Below are 22,722 nucleotides of genomic sequence, written 5' to 3' on the forward strand. Positions count from 1 at the left end.
CTCAAGTAGTTGTTAGATATGGTACAGTAGAATACTACCTCAAATAGTTGTTAGATATGGTACAGTAGAATACAACCTCAAATAGTTGTTAGATATGGTACAGTAGAATACTACCTCAAATAGTTGTTAGCTATGGTGCAGTAGAATACAACCTCAAATAGTTGTTAGATATGGTACAGTAGAATCCTACCTCAAATAGTTGTTAGACATGGTGAGGTAAAATACAACCTCAAATAGTTGTTAGATATGGTGAGGTAAAATACTACCTCAAATAGTTGTTAGATATGGTGAGGTAAAATACTACCTCAAATAGTTGTTAGATATGGTGAGGTAAAATACTACCTCAAATAGTTGTTAGATATGGTACAGTAGAATACTACCTAAAATAGTTGTTAGATATGGTACAGTAGAATACAACCTCAAATAGTTGTTAGATATGGTACAGTAGAATACAACCTCAAATAGTTGTTAGATATGGTGAGGTAAAATACAACCTCAAATAGTTGTTAGATATGGTGAGGTAAAATACTACCTCAAATAGTTGTTAGATATGGTACAGTAGAATACTACCTCAAATAGTTGTTAGATATGGTGAGGTAAAATACTACCTCAAATAGTTGTTAGATATGGTGAGGTAAAATACTACCTCAAATAGTTGTTAGATATGGTACAGTAGAATACAACCTCAAATAGTTGTTAGATATGGTACAGTAGAATACTACCTCAAGTAGTTGTTAGATATGGTACAGTAGAATACTACCTCAAATAGTTGTTAGATATGGTGAGGTAAAATACTACCTCAAATAGTTGTTAGATATGGTACAGTAGAATACAACCTCAAATAGTTGTTAGACATGGTGAGGTAAAATACAACCTCAAATAGTTGTTAGATATGGTACAGAAGAATACTACCTCAAATAGTTGTTAGATATGGTACAGTAGAATACTACCTCAAATAGTTGTTAGATATGGTGAGGTAAAATAATACCTCAAATAGTTGTTAGATATGGTACAGTAGAAAACTACCTCAAGTAGTTGTTAGATATGGTACAGTAGAATACTACCTCAAATAGTTGTTAGATATGGTACAGTAGAATACAACCTCAAATAGTTGTTAGATATGGTACAGTAGAATACTACCTCAAATAGTTGTTAGCTATGGTGCAGTAGAATACAACCTCAAATAGTTGTTAGATATGGTACAGTAGAATCCTACCTCAAATAGTTGTTAGACATGGTGAGGTAAAATACAACCTCAAATAGTTGTTAGATATGGTGAGGTAAAATACTACCTCAAATAGTTGTTAGATATGGTGAGGTAAAATACTACCTCAAATAGTTGTTAGATATGGTGAGGTAAAATACTACCTCAAATAGTTGTTAGATATGGTGAGGTAAAATACTACCTCAAATAGTTGTTAGATATGGTACAGTAGAATACTACCTCAAATAGTTGTTAGATATGGTACAGTAGAATACAACCTCAAATAGTTGTTAGACATGGTGAGGTAAAATACAACCTCAAATAGTTGTTAGATATGGTACAGAAGAATACTACCTCAAATAGTTGTTAGATATGGTACAGTAGAATACTACCTCAAATAGTTGTTAGATATGGTGAGGTAAAATAATACCTCAAATAGTTGTTAGATATGGTACAGTAGAAAACTACCTCAAGTAGTTGTTAGATATGGTACAGTAGAATACTACCTCAAATAGTTGTTAGATATGGTACAGTAGAATACAACCTCAAATAGTTGTTAGATATGGTACAGTAGAATACTACCTCAAATAGTTGTTAGCTATGGTGCAGTAGAATACAACCTCAAATAGTTGTTAGATATGGTACAGTAGAATCCTACCTCAAATAGTTGTTAGACATGGTGAGGTAAAATACAACCTCAAATAGTTGTTAGATATGGTGAGGTAAAATACTACCTCAAATAGTTGTTAGATATGGTGAGGTAAAATACTACCTCAAATAGTTGTTAGATATGGTGAGGTAAAATACTACCTCAAATAGTTGTTAGATATGGTACAGTAGAATACTACCTAAAATAGTTGTTAGATATGGTACAGTAGAATACAACCTCAAATAGTTGTTAGATATGGTACAGTAGAATACAACCTCAAATAGTTGTTAGATATGGTGAGGTAAAATACAACCTCAAATAGTTGTTAGATATGGTGAGGTAAAATACTACCTCAAATAGTTGTTAGATATGGTACAGTAGAATACTACCTCAAATAGTTGTTAGATATGGTGAGGTAAAATACTACCTCAAATAGTTGTTAGATATGGTGCAGTAGAATACAACCTCAAATAGTTGTTAGATATGGTGAGGTAAAATACAACCTCAAATAGTTGTTAGATATGGTGCAGTAGAATACAACCTCAAATAGTTGTTAGATATGGTGAGGTAAAATACAACCTCAAATAGTTGTTAGATATGGTGAGGTAAAATACTACCTCAAAGAGTTGTTAGATATGGTACAGTAGAATACTACCTCAAATAGTTGTTAGATATGGTACAGTAGAATACTACCTGAAATAGTTGTTAGATATGGTGAGGTAAAATATTACCTCAAATAGTTGTTAGTTATGGTACAGTAGAATACAACCTCAAATAGTTGTTAGACATGGTGAGGTAAAATACAACCTCAAATAGTTGTTAGATATGGTACAGAAGAATACTACCTCAAATAGTTGTTAGATATGGTACAGTAGAATACTACCTCAAATAGTTGTTAGATATGGTACAGTAGAATACAACCTCAAATAGTTGTTAGATATGGTACAGTAGAATACTACCTCAAATAGTTGTTAGAGATGGTGCAGTAGAATACAACCTCAAATAGTTGTTAGATATGGTACAGTAGAATACTACATCAAATAGTTGTTAGACATGGTGAGGTAAAATACAACCTCAAATAGTTGTTAGATATGGTGAGGTAAAATACTACCTCAAATAGTTGTTAGATATGGTACAGTAGAATACTACCTCAAATAGATGTTAGATATGGTGAGGTAAAATACTACCTCAAATAGTTGTTAGATATGGTGCAGTAGAATACAACCTCAAATAGTTGTTAGATATGGTGAGGTAAAATACAACCTCAAATAGTTGTTAGATATGGTGAGGTAAAATACTACCTCAAATAGTTGTTAGATATGGTACAGTAGAATACTACCTCAAATAGTTGTTAGATATGGTGAGGTAAAATACTACCTCAAATAGTTGTTAGATATCGTGCAGTAGAATACAACCTCAAATAGTTGTTAGATATGGTGAGGTAAAATACAACCTCAAATAGTTGTTAGATATGGTGCAGTAGAATACAACCTCAAATAGTTGTTAGATATGGTGAGGTAAAATACAACCTCAAATAGTTGTTAGATATGGTGCAGTAAGAATACTACCTCAAATAGTTGTTAGATATGGTACAGTAGAATACTACCTCAAATAGTTGTTAGATATGGTGAGGTAAAATACTACCTCAAATAGTTGTTAGATATGGTGAGGTAAAATACTACCTCAAATAGTTGTTAGATATGGTGAGGTAAAATACTACCTCAAATAGTTGTTAGATATGGTACAGTAGAATACTACCTAAAATAGTTGTTAGATATGGTACAGTAGAATACAACCTCAAATAGTTGTTAGATATGGTACAGTAGAATACAACCTCAAATAGTTGTTAGATATGGTGAGGTAAAATACAACCTCAAATAGTTGTTAGATATGGTGAGGTAAAATACTACCTCAAATAGTTGTTAGATATGGTACAGTAGAATACTACCTCAAATAGTTGTTAGATATGGTGCAGGTAGAATACTACCTCAAATAGTTGTTAGATATGGTGCAGTAGAATACAACCTCAAATAGTTGTTAGATATGGTGAGGTAAAATACAACCTCAAATAGTTGTTAGATATGGTGCAGTAGAATACAACCTCAAATAGTTGTTAGATATGGTGAGGTAAAATACAACCTCAAATAGTTGTTAGATATGGTGAGGTAAAATACTACCTCAAAGAGTTGTTAGATATGGTACAGTAGAATACTACCTCAAATAGTTGTTAGATATGGTACAGTAGAATACTACCTGAAATAGTTGTTAGATATGGTGAGGTAAAATATTACCTCAAATAGTTGTTAGTTATGGTACAGTAGAATACAACCTCAAATAGTTGTTAGACATGGTGAGGTAAAATACAACCTCAAATAGTTGTTAGATATGGTACAGAAGAATACTACCTCAAATAGTTGTTAGATATGGTACAGTAGAATACTACCTCAAATAGTTGTTAGATATGGTACAGTAGAATACAACCTCAAATAGTTGTTAGATATGGTACAGTAGAATACTACCTCAAATAGTTGTTAGAGATGGTGCAGTAGAATACAACCTCAAATAGTTGTTAGATATGGTACAGTAGAATACTACATCAAATAGTTGTTAGACATGGTGAGGTAAAATACAACCTCAAATAGTTGTTAGATATGGTGAGGTAAAATACTACCTCAAATAGTTGTTAGATATGGTACAGTAGAATACTACCTCAAATAGATGTTAGATATGGTGAGGTAAAATACTACCTCAAATAGTTGTTAGATATGGTGCAGTAGAATACAACCTCAAATAGTTGTTAGATATGGTGAGGTAAAATACAACCTCAAATAGTTGTTAGATATGGTGAGGTAAAATACTACCTCAAATAGTTGTTAGATATGGTACAGTAGAATACTACCTCAAATAGTTGTTAGATATGGTGAGGTAAAATACTACCTCAAATAGTTGTTAGATATCGTGCAGTAGAATACAACCTCAAATAGTTGTTAGATATGGTGAGGTAAAATACAACCTCAAATAGTTGTTAGATATGGTGCAGTAGAATACAACCTCAAATAGTTGTTAGATATGGTGAGGTAAAATACAACCTCAAATAGTTGTTAGATATGGTGAGGTAAAATACTACCTCAAATAGTTGTTAGATATGGTACAGTAGAATACAACCTCAAATAGTTGTTAGATATGGTGAGGTAAAATACAACCTCAAATAGTTGTTAGATATGGTGAGGTAAAATACTACCTCAAATAGTTGTTAGATATGGTACAGTAGAATACTACCTCAAATAGTTGTTAGATATGGTGCAGTAGAATACAACCTCAAATAGTTGTTAGATATGGTGAGGTAAAATACAACCTCAAATAGTTGTTAGATATGGTGAGGTAAAATACTACCTCAAAGAGTTGTTAGATATGGTACAGTAGAATACTACCTCAAATAGATGTTAGATATGGTACAGTAGAATACTACCTGAAATAGTTGTTAGATATGGTGAGGTAAAATACTACCTCAAATAGTTGTTAGATATGGTACAGTAGAATACTACCTCAAGTAGTTGTTAGATATGGTACAGTAGAATACTACCTCAAATAGTTGTTAGATATGGTACAGTAGAATACAACCTCAAATAGTTGTTAGATATGGTACAGTAGAATACTACCTGAAATAGTTGTTAGATATGGTACAGTAGAATACTACCTGAAATAGTTGTTAGATATGGTGAGGTAAAATACTACCTCAAATAGTTGTTAGATATGGTACAGTAGAATACTACCTCAAATAGTTGTTAGATATGGTACAGTAGAATACTACCTGAAATAGTTGTTAGATATGGTGAGGTAAAATATTACCTCAAATAGTTGTTAGTTATGGTACAGTAGAATACAACCTCAAATAGTTGTTAGACATGGTGAGGTAAAATATTACCTCAAATAGTTGTTAGTTATGGTACAGTAGAATACAACCTCAAATAGTTGTTAGACATGGTGAGGTAAAATACAACCTCAAATAGTTGTTAGATATGGTACAGAAGAATACTACCTCAAATAGTTGTTAGATATGGTACAGTAGAATACTACCTCAAATAGTTGTTAGATATGGTACAGTAGAATACAACCTCAAATAGTTGTTAGATATGGTACAGTAGAATACTACCTCAAATAGTTGTTAGAGATGGTGCAGTAGAATACAACCTCAAATAGTTGTTAGATATGGTACAGTAGAATACTACATCAAATAGTTGTTAGACATGGTGAGGTAAAATACAACCTCAAATAGTTGTTAGATATGGTGAGGTAAAATACTACCTCAAATAGTTGTTAGATATGGTACAGTAGAATACAACCTCAAATAGTTGTTAGATATGGTGAGGTAAAATACAACCTCAAATAGTTGTTAGATATGGTACAGTAGAATACTACCTCAAATAGTTGTTAGATATGGTGAGGTAAAATACTACCTCAAATAGTTGTTAGATATGGTGCAGTAGAATACAACCTCAAATAGTTGTTAGATATGGTGAGGTAAAATACAACCTCAAATAGTTGTTAGATATGGTGAGGTAAAATACTACCTCAAATAGTTGTTAGATATGGTACAGTAGAATACTACCTCAAATAGTTGTTAGATATGGTGAGGTAAAATACTACCTCAAATAGTTGTTAGATATCGTGCAGTAGAATACAACCTCAAATAGTTGTTAGATATGGTGAGGTAAAATACAACCTCAAATAGTTGTTAGATATGGTGCAGTAGAATACAACCTCAAATAGTTGTTAGATATGGTGAGGTAAAATACAACCTCAAATAGTTGTTAGATATGGTGAGGTAAAATACTACCTCAAATAGTTGTTAGATATGGTACAGTAGAATACAACCTCAAATAGTTGTTAGATATGGTGAGGTAAAATACAACCTCAAATAGTTGTTAGATATGGTGAGGTAAAATACTACCTCAAATAGTTGTTAGATATGGTACAGTAGAATACTACCTCAAATAGTTGTTAGATATGGTGCAGTAGAATACAACCTCAAATAGTTGTTAGATATGGTGAGGTAAAATACAACCTCAAATAGTTGTTAGATATGGTGAGGTAAAATACTACCTCAAAGAGTTGTTAGATATGGTACAGTAGAATACTACCTCAAATAGATGTTAGATATGGTACAGTAGAATACTACCTGAAATAGTTGTTAGATATGGTGAGGTAAAATACTACCTCAAATAGTTGTTAGATATGGTACAGTAGAATACTACCTCAAGTAGTTGTTAGATATGGTACAGTAGAATACTACCTCAAATAGTTGTTAGATATGGTACAGTAGAATACAACCTCAAATAGTTGTTAGATATGGTACAGTAGAATACTACCTGAAATAGTTGTTAGATATGGTACAGTAGAATACTACCTGAAATAGTTGTTAGATATGGTGAGGTAAAATACTACCTCAAATAGTTGTTAGATATGGTACAGTAGAATACTACCTCAAGTAGTTGTTAGATATGGTACAGTAGAATACTACCTCAAATAGTTGTTAGATATGGTGAGGTAAAATACTACCTCAAATAGTTGTTAGATATGGTACAGTAGAATACAACCTCAAATAGTTGTTAGACATGGTGAGGTAAAATACAACCTCAAATAGTTGTTAGATATGGTACAGAAGAATACTACCTCAAATAGTTGTTAGAAATGGTACAGTAGAATACTACCTCAAATAGTTGTTAGATATGGTACAGTAGAATACAACCTCAAATAGTTGTTAGATATGGTACAGTAGAATACTACCTCAAGTAGTTGTTAGATATGGTACAGTAGAATACTACCTCAAATAGTTGTTAGATATGGTGAGGTAAAATACTACCTCAAATAGTTGTTAGATATGGTACAGTAGAATACAACCTCAAATAGTTGTTAGACATGGTGAGGTAAAATACAACCTCAAATAGTTGTTAGATATGGTACAGAAGAATACTACCTCAAATAGTTGTTAGATATGGTACAGTAGAATACTACCTCAAATAGTTGTTAGATATGGTGAGGTAAAATACTACCTCAAATAGTTGTTAGATATGGTACAGTAGAAAACTACCTCAAGTAGTTGTTAGATATGGTACAGTAGAATACTACCTCAAATAGTTGTTAGATATGGTACAGTAGAATACAACCTCAAATAGTTGTTAGATGTGGTGCAGTAGAATACAACCTCAAATAGTTGTTAGATATGGTACAGTAGAATACTACCTCAAATAGTTGTTAGATATGGTGAGGTAAAATACAACCTCAAATAGTTGTTAGATATGGTGAGGTAAAATACTACCTCAAATAGTTGTTAGATATGGTACAGTAGAATACAACCTCAAATAGTTGTTAGATATGGTACAGTAGAATACTACTTCAAATAGTTGTTAGATATGGTACAGTAGAATACAACCTCAAATAGTTGTTAGACATGGTGAGGTAAAATACAACCTCAAATAGTTGTTAGATATGGTACAGAAGAATACTACCTCAAATAGTTGTTAGATATGGTACAGTAGAATACTACCTCAAATAGTTGTTAGATATGGTGAGGTAAAATACTACCTCAAATAGTTGTTAGATATGGTACAGTAGAAAACTACCTCAAGTAGTTGTTAGATATGGTACAGTAGAATACTACCTCAAATAGTTGTTAGATATGGTACAGTAGAATACAACCTCAAATAGTTGTTAGATGTGGTGCAGTAGAATACATCCTCAAATAGTTGTTAGATATGGTACAGTAGAATACTACCTCAAATAGATGTTAGATATGGTGAGGTAAAATACTACCTCAAATAGTTGTTAGATATGGTGCAGTAGAATACAACCTCAAATAGTTGTTAGATATGGTACAGTAGAATACTACCTCAAGTAGTTGTTAGATATGGTGAGGTAAAATACAACCTCAAATAGTTGTTAGATATGGTGAGGTAAAATACTACCTCAAATAGTTGTTAGATATGGTACAGTAGAATACAACCTCAAATAGTTGTTAGATATGGTACAGTAGAATACTACCTCAAGTAGTTGTTAGATATGGTACAGTAGAATACTACCTCACATAGTTGTTGGATATGGTGAGGTAAAATACAACCTCAAATAGTTGTTAGATATGGTACAGTAGAATACAACCTCAAATAGTTGTTAGACATGGTGAGGTAAAATACAACCTCAAATAGTTGTTAGATATGGTACAGAAGAATACTACCTCAAATAGTTGTTAGATATGGTACAGTAGAATACTACCTCAAATAGTTGTTAGATATGGTGAGGTAAAATACTACCTCAAATAGTTGTTAGATATGGTACAGTAGAAAACTACCTCAAGTAGATGTTAGATATGGTACAGTAGAATACTACCTCAAATAGTTGTTAGATATGGTACAGTAGAATACAACCTCAAATAGTTGTTAGATATGGTACAGTAGAATACTACCTCAAATAGTTGTTAGAGATGGTGCAGTAGAATACAACCTCAAATAGTTGTTAGATATGGTACAGTAGAATACTACCTCAAATAGTTGTTAGACATGGTGAGGTAAAATACTACCTCAAAGAGTTGTTAGATATGGTGAGGTAAAATACTACCTCAAAAGTTGTTAGATATGGTACAGTAGAATACAACCTCAAATAGTTGTTAGATATGGTGAGGTAAAATACAACCTCAAATAGTTGTTAGATATGGTGAGGTAAAATACTACCTCAAATAGTTGTTAGATATGGTACAGTAGAATACTACCTCAAATAGTTGTTAGATATCGTGCAGTAGAATACAACCTCAAATAGTTGTTAGATATGGTGAGGTAAAATACAACCTCAAATAGTTGTTAGATATGGTGCAGTAGAATACAACCTCAAATAGTTGTTAGATATGGTGAGGTAAAATACAACCTCAAATAGTTGTTAGATATGGTGAGGTAAAATACCTCCTCAAATAGTTGTTAGATATGGTACAGTATAATACAACCTCAAATAGTTGTTAGATATGGTGAGGTAAAATACAACCTCAAATAGTTGTTAGATATGGTGAGGTAAAATACTACCTCAAATAGTTGTTAGATATGGTACAGTAGAATACAACCTCAAATAGTTGTTAGATATGGTATTGTAGAATACTACCTCAAGTAGTTGTTAGATATGGTACAGTAGAATACTACCTCACATAGTTGTTGGATATGGTGAGGTAAAATACTACCTCAAATAGTTGTTAGTTATGGTACAGTAGAATACAACCTCAAATAGTTGTTAGACATGGTGAGGTAAAATACAACCTCAAATAGTTGTTAGATATGGTACAGAAGAATACTACCTCAAATAGTTGTTAGATATGGTACAGTAGAATACTACCTCAAATAGTTGTTAGATATGGTGAGGTAAAATACTACCTCAAATAGTTGTTAGATATGGTACAGTAGAAAACTACCTCAAGTAGATGTTAGATATGGTACAGTAGAATACTACCTCAAATAGTTGTTAGATATGGTACAGTAGAATACAACCTCAAATAGTTGTTAGATATGGTACAGTAGAATACTACCTCAAATAGTTGTTAGAGATGGTGCAGTAGAATACAACCTCAAATAGTTGTTAGATATGGTACAGTAGAATACTACCTCAAATTGTTGTTAGACATGGTGAGGTAAAATACAACCTCAAATAGTTGTTAGATATGGTGAGGTAAAATACTACCTCAAATAGTTGTTAGATATGGTACAGTAGAATACAACCTCAAATAGTTGTTAGATATGGTGAGGTAAAATACAACCTCAAATAGTTGTTAGATATGGTACAGTAGAATACTACCTCAAATAGATGTTAGATATGGTGAGGTAAAATACTACTTCAAATAGTTGTTAGATATGGTGCAGTAGAATACAACCTCAAATAGTTGTTAGATATGGTGAGGTAAAATACAACCTCAAATAGTTGTTAGCTATGGTGAGGTAAAATACTACCTCAAATAGTTGTTAGATATGGTACAGTAGAATACTACCTCAAATAGTTGTTAGATATGGTGAGGTAAAATACTACCTCAAATAGTTGTTAGATATCGTGCAGTAGAATACAACCTCAAATAGTTGTTAGATATGGTGAGGTAAAATACAACCTCAAATAGTTGTTAGATATGGTACAGTAGAATACTACCTCAAATAGTTGTTAGATATGGTACAGTAGAATACTACCTGAAATAGTTGTTAGATATGGTGAGGTAAAATACTACCTCAAATAGTTGTTAGATATGGTACAGTAGAATACTACCTCAAGTAGTTGTTAGATATGGTACAGTAGAATACTACCTCAAATAGTTGTTTATATGGTGAGGTAAAATACTACCTCAAATAGTTGTTAGGTATGGTACAGTAGAATACTACCTTAAATAGAGTGTTTGCCTACTTATTTTGGAAAAAAGGATTGATAATATAAGGACTTACTTTACTCACAGCGGACGGTGACCAGTGTTTACTCACTACATCACTGGTTGTAAGATATAGTACTGTAAAAAAAACAAAAAAAACACCTTAAATAGCTAACACCCAAAAAACTGACCTCGAAGTGAAGTTTGAAGTATTATGTGGACAGGATATTCTGTGATATTGTAATTCTAATTCGCTCATCTACCAGTAAGTTATTGCACCCAGAACTCATTGATATAATTTTGTCCAGAACTCTTCTTCTAGTAATATATAAAGCATGTGCTCACCAGCCCAGGCCAGCCTGTGTACTGTAATGTCCTTCAGAGATCCTATCTGAAAGCACATTATGGGATCATTTTCAATTTACACCGCCAATGAAGAATATGTTTTCATTTAGCGTTGTCCACCTCTCTTGTTTCTCAAGGTTGTGCATGGGGGCTGTAGACTAGTGAAACAACCACACAAGGGAAGAAATAGCAGCACTAAACCATCTCTAATATGTATTTGTCACTTTGGTGTTTTGCTATGATTAAAAGCCCAGTGAATTCCTTCCTGCAGGAGAGGAAAGGAGGGTATTTCTGCAAAGGCATCAGATAGCAACATGTCAAGATAAACTGCCTATTGAAACAGCTAAAAGTCCAGGGAACAGAAGACAAATAAAACAGGATGTTTAGGTCTTTCGCACCAAAAGAAGAAGAAGAACAACACCAAAAAAACAAATAAACACTTTTGACGTGTTCAAACACACTCACTCTGAATATCAGTATAGTTTGTATTGTCTAAACTCTGGGCCTTGCTGGTGGCCGTTCTGTTCTTGGGAGTAAATTTAACGTCCAACCAACCAATGTATTTTCACTAGGTACAATTGGGAAATGTAGACTGTCACCACAGGGTTGGGTAGGTTACTTTGTAAATGCAATCCGTTACAGTTACTAGTTACCAGTTAAAAATTGTAATCAGTACTTTTGGATTACCCAAATTCAGTAACGTAATCTGATTACATTCAGTTACTTTTGGATCACTTTCGCCTTAAGAGGCATTAGAAGAAGACAAAAATGTATGTTACCAATTGAACGACATCAATTGCAGGATAAATCAATGTTAAAGTTTACGTAGCTGGCCATATATGGATGTTATATTTTACTTTATGGGATATGTAGGCCATCACTTTCTACTACATATAATAATACGTTTAAATTATTCTTTACATTCAAAACCAAAGTCTATTAGAATTCCAGTCATTCCAATAAATGTTATACGCCATGATCTCCAAGAATAGGATTTGGAAATATGGAAGTATAGATTAGCCAAATTGTTTTACCTGAGCATGACCCCAAAACTAAAGACTTATTAGCCAGACCTACTCTGTTGTTTATGATTTTGTTGTCATGGAGGACTGATTGGGCTCATTGATTCGATTTGAAAAATAAATGCTGTGTTCATGGAATGGCATGCTTTGAGCACTACTGAAAAGTGCTATTTACATGTGAAAAATGAATGCCATATGCTGCATTTGCTATAGGCCTACTGTTTGTTGGTGACACTTTGATATCTTGATAATATGCAGCTGTTTAAAACAGCTGCATATTGTTTTGGTAAAAAGCAAGCATCCTTTCTGAATTTAAACGTAATCCTCAAAGTAATGATCTAGTTTTTCAAAACTGTCTGTAATCTGATTACAATATTTTTGCTGGTAATGTAACGGATTACATTTACCTTTTTTTTGTGTAGTCCATTACTCCCCAACCCTGTTCACCACATAGACCTACATCAAACTTAGTTACACAGTCTTTCCAAGAACACACCTAGTGTAAAAGAGCTGAGAACTGAAGAAACAGTGGATTTAAGTCTGAAACCTGAAAGCCAGTAGCAGAGAACGTTGGAGAGTCAGAGTGGTGGTGTCATGCCACCTGTTGGTGTGTAGTCAGATAGCAGTAGTAGTGTGTTAGTTAGGGCTAGGGTTAGAGGGGCTGTGGTTCATAGTGTGTGGTGTCTGCCCTTGGTTTGACCCCTACAGCAGGTCATGGCTCAGTAGTCATGAGGCCTTTCCCCATATAGACCCCCTCTAACAGGCCAGGAGGGGGACAAACCATCAAAGCCAGGGTCGTAGCGCCTACCTCTCCATAACAAAGTAATGAAACCTGCCCTGGCCCGGCGCTCCTTCCCTCCATCTGCGATAAAACAGGAATGGAGCTCCAACATTTCCTGTCTCGCTTCAATAGAATTTACGGCACTCGGACAATCAGTCATGGCAATGAAATCGCTCAACCCTTCTCTCCTTCTGCATCTCTCCCTTTTTCTCTCTCCGTTCTCTCTCTCTCACTCTCTGCATCTCTTTCTCTCTCTCTATCAATGAATTTGTTTGATAGCTGAGGACATGTTTTTTCTTTTACACGCTAAATAGTAAAGTGTGTGTGTGTTTCGTTCCCCCAGGCCCCAGGTGACCCCAGGTCTGAGTGTTCCTCTATGCCCTACACCCCTCTACCCAGAGGCTCTAGAGACGGCAAGAACCACAAAGGTAAAGATTATACTCCCTTATGAGCCCTCTCTAGTCCTCACTCACATCAGATTTATTAGAGGGGGCATATAAATGTCTATATATATACACAGTACCAGTCAAAAGTTTGGACACACCTACTTATTTAAGGGTTTTTCTTTATTGTTACTATTTTCTACATTGTAGAATAAGAAATCAAAACTATGAAATAACACATATGGAATCATGTAGTAACCAAAGAAGTGTTAAACACATAAAATCAAACCATCTCAATTGTGTTGAGGGTGAGGGATTGTGGAGGCCAGGTCATCTGATGCAGCACTCCATCACTCTCCTTCTTGGTCAAATAGCCCTTACACAGCCTGGAGGTGTGTTGGGTCATTGTTCTGTTGAAAAACAAATTATAGTCCCACGGAGCACAAACCAGATGGGATGGCGTATCGCTGCAGAATGCTGTGGTAGCCATGCTGGTTAAGTTTGCCTTGAAATCTAAATAAATCACAGACAGTATCACCAACAAAGCAACCCCACACCATCACACCTCCTCCTCCATGCTTCACGGTGGGAACCACACATGCGGAGATCATCCGTTCACCAACTCTGCATCCCACAAAGACACGGTGGTTGGAATAAAAAATGTCACATTTTCAGACAAAAGGACAGATTTCCACCAGTCTAATGTCCATTGCTCGTGTTTCTTGGTCCAAGCAAGTCTCTTATTATTGGTGTCCTTTAGTAGTGTTTTCTTTGCAGAAATTCGACCATTAAGGCCTGATTCACACAGTCTCCTCTGAACAGTTGATGTTGAGATGTGTCTATTACTTGAACTCTGAAGCATTTATTTGGGCTGCAATTTCTGAGGCTGGTAATTCTAATGAACTTCTCCTCTGCAGCAGAGGTAACTCTGGGTCTTCCTTTCCTGTGGCGGTCCTCATGAGAGCCAGTTTCATCATAGCGCTTGATGGTTTTTGCGACTGCACTTGAAGAAACTTTCAAAGTTTTCGAAATTTTCCAGATTGACTGACCTTCGTGTCTTAAAGTAATGATGGACTGTGATTTGTCTTTGCTTATTTGAGCTGTTCTTGCCATAATATGGACTTGGTCTTTTACCAAATAGGGCTATCTTCTTTATACCCCCCTACCTTGTCACAACACAACTGATTGGCTCAAACGAATTAAGAAGGAAATTATTTCCACAAATTAACTTTTAACAAGGCACACCTGTTAATTGAAATGCATTCCAGGTTACTACCTAATGAAGCTTGTTGACTGAATGCCAAGAGTGTGCAAAGCTGTCATCAAGGCAAAGGGTGGCTACTTTGAAGAATCTTAAATATAAAATATATTTTGATTTGTTTAACACTTTTTTTGGTTACTACATGATTCCATTTGTGGTTTTTAATAGTTTTAATGTCTTCACTAGTATTCTACAATGTAGATAATGGTAAAAATAAAGAAAAACCCTGGAATGAGTAGGTGTGTCCAAACTTTTAACTGGTATATTATATATACACAATAAGCTTGTACATCAAATTTATAAAACTAAGGTCAGGATGATCTCACATCCCCACTCTCTGATCCACACACTCATCAGACATATCAGAGAATAAGATAGCTGAACAAAATATGAACAACATATTTACAATAAATCCAGGCGCCCGAGTGGTGCAGCGGTCTAAAACACTGCATCTCAGTGCAAGAGGCGTCACTGCAGTACCTGGTTCGAATCCAGGCTGCATCACATCCGGCTGTGATTGGGAGTCCCATAAGGTGGCGCACAATTGGCCCAGCGTCGTCTGGGTTTGGCCGGGGTAGGCCGTCATTGTAAATAAGAATTTGTTCTTAACTGACATGCCTAGTTAAATAAAGGTTCAGTAAAATAAATAAAAAGAAAATAACGGCCATTGTCTTTATGGGTTCCTTAAAGGGTAAGCTCTTTGATAATATATATGAATATGCATGTTTTATCTTCTTATTGATTAACCGTAGTGAGAGAACAGTGGACTTGAGATTAATCTGGGATCATAATAGTGAATAATGGTCAGTCTTCCCTCAGCTCACGTCTTTGAGTCGTTGATGGATCCTGAAATATATATAGGTTTTGGTTCTGATTTTGATTCTGATGTGAGGGTGTGGATATGTCAACCATCAATGATGATATGTTGATGCTAGTCATTGTTTAGGCCTTATTCAGATCTAATGTGTGAAAGAGATTACATTCTTTCACATGCCTACCTCTGTACAGTGTAGATCAAACACATATTTTTCTCATCATCATAGACTAATGTATTTTTAAAGTTGCCCCAGTTTTAACAGAAAATATTTGTATTATAATATATTAATGAGAAGCATTTGTTATACAATTGCATTAATATCAAATGCATACATTTTATATGCATCTTTCTTACTGTAAATGATTCTAATAGCATCATTTAAAGTGTATAGGAACAGACATATTCTATTTTATTCTATTGTGTTGAATTGTATTATATTCTTAACTAAATGCACTGGTAGATTCCTCTGTGTTGCTTGTCTCTCTCCACCACCACTTTGTTAGCTAGCTGCAGTAAGGCAGTCACAGTGCTGGCCAGGCTTGTAGTAGAAAGAAAAGGTGACCGGTTATTTGTGTCTGTAGCGATGTTGTGTGAGTGGCCCTGAGGCCATTTTACTGGACCACACAGCAGGGCAGCAGGTTTAAACATGAGACATTCATCATGCTCTTTGTCTCCGCCATGCAAAACACTGCCGCTGTGATACGCCCGACGCCATGGCAGCCAGCTCAAGAGGTCAACATTGAGCACCTCACACACACGCACATGCACACACACACGTACTCACACACACCCCTCCTCCCGTCCAGTGCCAAGGACAGATCTATTTCACAGTGGCTGACCAGCAGCTTTCCATGTGATGTAGGTAGAGGGACAGAGACAGTCCCAAATGGCACCCTATTCCATTTATAGTGCACTGCGTTTGACCATGGCCCATAGGGACTGGGGTGCCATTTGGGACACAACCGGAGAGACCCTGTGCTTTGTCAACATCAGGCCGGCCAGGGAACAGTCCATTAAAAGGTGAGGGGATCTGACATGTGAGATATTTCTCCCTCCCTCTTAGATCTGGGCCGTGGTGTGGTGACAGTCACCGTTTGTTATGTTTATGACGCGAGCGCTGCAGCCTTAGATAACACTGCCCTCATCTTCAAACTTCACCTCCTCTTTATGCCCCCCGCCTCAGTCCGCCTTCAGCACGGCAGCCCACTTACTTCTCTATGCTTTTTAAACATACTGTATTTACTAAATGTGGGGGAGCCATCACGATAACTTTCTGTGCGTTCTTACCTTCTACGTACTTGCACTGTGAGATGAGGACGTTTCACTAGAAACTGTCGCACTATGTTAACAAAACTGGTACACTAACGTCGTTATCACTGTAGAGATTTTAGTATGGTTTACTATCATTATCATAATACAATAATGTTATCATTACATGTTGCTGATAAAGTTCATTATCTCTTTGAATGAATCACCATATATTTGTATCAGTTATATTTAGGTGTGGTTTGATGAACCGTGGAGCAGGGATGTCTGTTTGTGTTAGCCCCTACATGGCCCTAGTTGGTGGGATGTAGCTAGGAAGTCTGACAGCCCCCTGTCTGCTGCAGAGAGAGCCTCTCCACACACTCACACACACACACACACACACACACACACACACACACACACACACACACACACACACACACACACACACACACACACACACACACACACACACACACACACACACACACACACACACACACACACACACCTGTATAGGGGCCCCAGAGCCCAGGTGCCACTAGTAATTACTGCAGTCTGGAGCTCTAGGGAGGGGCCAGAGCTGGCAGGTCAGTGCCCAGGGGGAGAGGGGTGGAGAGTGGGGATACTGCTCCAGGAAAAGCCCCTGTCTGGGGGTGGCAGAGTCAGCCATGGACAAGACGAAAAGAGAGGAGACAAGGGAAGAAGAGGGTGGAGGGAGGGAGATGGTGGGGGGAAAGAGAGCAACACAGAAAGAAAGAAAGAAAGAAAGAAAGAAAGAAAGAAAGAAAGAAAGAAAGAAAGAAAGAAAGAAAGAAAGAAAGAAAGAAAGAAAGAAAGAAAGAAAAATAATATATTTGTAAACATAATAGCGGAAGATAGAGAAGAGTGAGCGATGAAGGCGGAGAGGGCAAGCAAGCTAGCGACTAAAAACAAGAGGGTAGGACAGGCAGAAAAAATACGGGGAGACTGTGATGTGTCTTGGAGCAGGCCAGGGTGACACAGAGTGGAGTAGTGACAGGTCTAGAGGCCTAGGGAGCAGTCACCACTAGAGACCTTAGGATCCTCCTCTGCTGTCAGCTCTGGTTTTAGCTGTCTGCCAGGCTGGCAGTCGGAGATTCAAAGTACTCTTCCCGACGACACCTCTAGTATGGAGCAGAGCGCTGTTTCAAAATGACTCTCACAATCAGAGTACAAGACACTTCTAATAACATTGTGGATTTGATCTCCCAAAGAGAGGCCTCAGACTAAAGTTTGTCCTCGCAACATACCTAAAATGGACAAATAACTGAAATGTTAAAGTAGCTAATAACAAATACCTAAAGAGTTCAAATGGAGCATTACTCCATAATGGCTTACTGTAGTTAATAACAAATCAAGGCTGAATTGTAATGAAACCTGTCAAACATAATGTGTGTGATGGTCTAACAACAACATTTCATTATCTGACGATATCATGTTCTCAGAGATGATTCTAGAGTTTATTCGATAGAGCTTAGTTATCTGTAGGCGTGAAACACATACAGTACCAGTCAAACGTTTGGACACACCTACTCATTCCAGGGTTTTTCTTTATTTGTACTATTTTCTACATTATAGAATAATAGTGAAGACATCAAAACTATGAAATAACAATAATGGAATAATGTAGTAACCAAAAGAGTGTTAAACAAATAATATATGTTATATTTGAGATTCTTCAAAGTAGCCACCCTTTGCCTTGATGACAGCTTTGCACACTCTTGACTTTCTCTCAACCAACAACAAGCACTTATGATGCTACACATGTAATAGATATATTTCAGTACTGCACTCTACAGTTGAAAATACACTGTTTTACTTCCCAGTAAAAGTTACAATTATCTACATATTTAGGCTAATATATTTCTCAGGCATCAGCCACTGCTCTTTAATGGATCAGACTGTTTGATGTGGTCCATCCTTCACAAGTGACAGGCCTAAATGAAAGGGATCCCAGTGTATAGACTGCTAAGTAAACAGAGAATAAACAAAGAGAAATGCCATGAGCCATGAAGCCTAGCTCAATGCTTTCATTCTGGGACTGCTTCCAGCTGCTTAGTATGTATGTATTTTAAATGGTACACAACTGCTATTAAAACCCCTGGAGGAAAGCAAGGCTTCAAAGCCTTCAAACCCCCTCACTTACTCAGACACATATGCACACACACACACACACACACAAACACACACACACAGCACACACACACACACACACACACACACTGACGACACCCATGGGAATTCTCACGCTTGCTGTACAGTTCACTTTTTTACACGATGGGGCGATCTGTAGATATACAGTTCTCAATAAACACGTGTACGCTCACAACACACACCACGCCCCACACACACACACTCCCTCACCAACAATACGGGGGGAAAACGGGAACGCATCCAAACTAAGAGTAAAGTGTTTTACAGTCGAAGCACAACAAATACACAAACATCTGGAAGCGTTCAGAGCAGAGCAGCAGAACCATTAGGGGGAGAGTTGGGTTTTGCCAAAATGGGGAAATGATGAGGAATGGGCTGTCAGGCCGCGCTGGAGAGACAGGGGAGAGGCTTGATGACAGAGCTCTGGATGAGAAGTACTGAGTGGGAGGGAGAGGGAGGAAGGGGGAAAGACAGAAAGAGAGAGAAAGATGGGTAAGATAGAGGGAGGTAAGGGGGTGGAAAGGGAGAGGTGGGAGAGGGAGAGGGAAGAGAAAGATGGATATAGGGGACATAGAGAGAAAGGGGGAGGGATAAGTTCTGTATATTCGAGCTCAGCAAGTCCTAGAGAGGTATACACCGGCTGGTAGCTATCCCGCCCTCCTTCCCTCCACCCCTCTCTCCCTCCATTATCAGACAGCTGGATGGGATGGATCACTAATGCTTGATAAACTGATATTGTTGAGGATGGATTAGTCATTATGAAGAGGGGCCCTGGGACATTATCACTGTTTTTGCAATTTCTGTTGTTAGAGCTTATGGAACAAGACTATGATTTAGATAAAAGACCAACTCCATCTTTGTTGTTAGAGTTTATGGAACAAGACTATGATTTAGATAAAAGACCAACTCCATCTTTGCTTCACATGCAAAGGATGATGACACCATCACTAACATTGTTAAATACAGGCATTTGTTTGAATGTGAATAGGCTGTCATGAAGTCAGTCTATTTACCACAGAATTCACTTTCAAATGAGCTCACTAATGATTAATCCTAGGTTATTTAGACTGTGTGGTAAAGTCCTTGATACAACCATCCTGTTTATCTCCATCATCGCCTTACCTCAACATAAATAAATGGGTAACTTTCTATTTGATGTTTGTTTCACGACCTTAAGCAAATCTACCTAAAAAAAAACACACCTATCCCTCAGTTGATAATATTCCCTTTATCTTTGGCATAGCCTTGAGTATGGCAATGTTTGCCATAAACCTCCAGTGAGGGAAGACAGAACACTCCTGGCAGGCCCTATTAAAGGTTCTGTACGTGCTCTCAGAGACGTTTACCTGCGTCTCATAATGATTGTAGCAGGACCGTTTCTCCCCTGATAAACATCATTCTTAAACTTAAAGACCAATGCTGGCCGCCACCGTTACAGATCCAAATCTGTTGTTCAAATGGGAAATATGGATAAAAGCATAGAGAGTTGAACTCTTCCAAGTCCACTTGTATTCCACGAGAAGTTGAGGAAGTTTGTGGATGACCTATGCTCTCCTAGGAGGAACAGTGTTGACGTCAAGTCAATCCACTGTGTGTGTCTATTGCAAGGCATACACGTACTGTAGGTTTACAGTACGCCCTACAGTATTCACTGTCTGTGTATTAGGTGCAGTATTATGAATGCCCTAAGGACTGTATGGAGGCAAAATGAATACCACACACTGGAACAGACGGGTGATTCCACGCCAGTGGGAGCAGAAAATATTTCCGATTGTTCTGGTAATTCTAACTTACAAACTTCATTAGTACATGTTTGACATGCTTTTACATTTCTATCACAAACCCTTTTTAGAGCCACGAACGGTACATGATACAGACAGCACCTTGTTGTCATTATACTCCTTATAGTGGGCTCTATCATATGGAGTCTAGAAATTAGCTTAATCAAAAAGGCTAATTTTGACATATTTATATTAATATTTTTTATGTTGAATAAATTAATGTGAAAATGTGTATTTCAGAATCTAGACATAGTCCATATGTTAGAGCCCACTATAAGGAGTATAATGACAACAAGGTGCTGTCTGTATCATGTACGGTTCACAAATCATAAGGTCTTACAGGAAGCAGGTCTAAAAAGGGCCTAAAATGGCCACTTTCATCATGATTTTCTCGTAAATGGTTTGTGATACTAATGTAAAAAACATGTCAAACATCCTCTCTCCCAATGAAGTTTCTGTGTGAGAATTACCAGAACAATCAGAGATACCAAAAATATTTCCCTCTGTCGGTTGCGTGGAATCACCCAGAACTGAACTGCCTGAACTCTCCATGAAGTTAAATATTTCTTGAGCACATGCCAATTCAGGGTAGTTCTACTTTTTGTCTTGTGTCTATTATAACCAAGTAGCTGATAAATTAAACCATGTGGATTTAGTCCTATGGAGCTCCGAGATCCTACAAACGAAACACTTTCAGGATTCTGTGTAACTGGATAATGCGTATGAAGAATGACAAGTGAACTATGTTGACTAAGGTTGCTTCTATGGGTTACACACTCTGAGACACACTGACAATATAAAGACATATGGCTTTAATCCCCAGATATGAGTTCATAAAAGCCTCTCACAAGTAATTGTCACCGGACCAAGTTTTATATCCTTGGAGGTGTTTGCCAGTTTGTGCGGCTGAAGAGGTGCTAAGGATCAGTTTTATAATGAATTAGTCTTTTGTTGCCATTAAAGATATGGATATAAAATGTGCCAATAACTCACAACACAGGGATGTAATGAGCTCTCATAAAGAAAGAGATTGCCATCATGCTTGCTTATATCCATGTGCATATTTCAACCTCCGGGCTACACTTAGATTGGATCTCTAAAATATATAATGGACGAACAGGGAGGATTCCTTTTCCCAACAAAATATTGTGTAGTAATCACGTTCGCTTTGTGATGCCGTGTACCCTCATATGCTTTTGGTTTCCAAAACTAGTTTATGTAAATTAATATGTTTTAATGATCTGGAGTGGGCTTGTAGGATCATTTCTTTAGGTCAACAACTGGTAAACTCAGTATAAGGTAATAGGTCATGGGTCTGTTCTTGTGCGGTGAGAATCATGTTGGTATTACTATTACATTTAGGTTTGTTTTTCATTCAGTTTGAAGACATTGTCTCCTTTCTATTTTGAATTGAACATACATTTTTTACTTGGAAATACGTTACATTAGGTCCTACAAGTGTTCTGTGTCTTACACCCTCAGGCACACAGCGAGCAGCTGCCAGCCATGTACATCTGCTCTTCCTCTGTGATGCACGGCTCTGTTGCCTTTATCAGAGGGAGATGATGTGATGTTATTCTTCCCAGGAGTGGATTGGCTCTGCAACATGAATAGCCATTAGTGCAGGGCTATGGAGATGGATGAGATGAGGGAGAGCGAAGGGGAATCGGGCCCTGA

General features: G+C 36.7%; 1 protein-coding gene across 1 annotated transcript in view; it reads left to right on the top strand.

Moving 5' to 3' along the window:
• The window catches only part of LOC123743785 (leucine-rich melanocyte differentiation-associated protein), a 384,937-nt gene that overhangs the window by 335,977 nt on the left and 26,238 nt on the right, over positions 1–22,722 (top strand). Inside the window, exon 5 of the mRNA XM_082976693.1 lies at positions 13,724–13,808. Coding sequence (XP_082832819.1) covers positions 13,724–13,808 — 85 coding nt within the window. The remainder of the gene's footprint in view (positions 1–13,723; positions 13,809–22,722) is intronic.

The sequence above is a fragment of the Salmo salar genome, chromosome 01 (genome assembly GCF_965601325.2).
Source record: "Salmo salar chromosome 01, fSalSal1, whole genome shotgun sequence".
Lineage (NCBI taxonomy): Eukaryota > Metazoa > Chordata > Actinopteri > Salmoniformes > Salmonidae > Salmo > Salmo salar.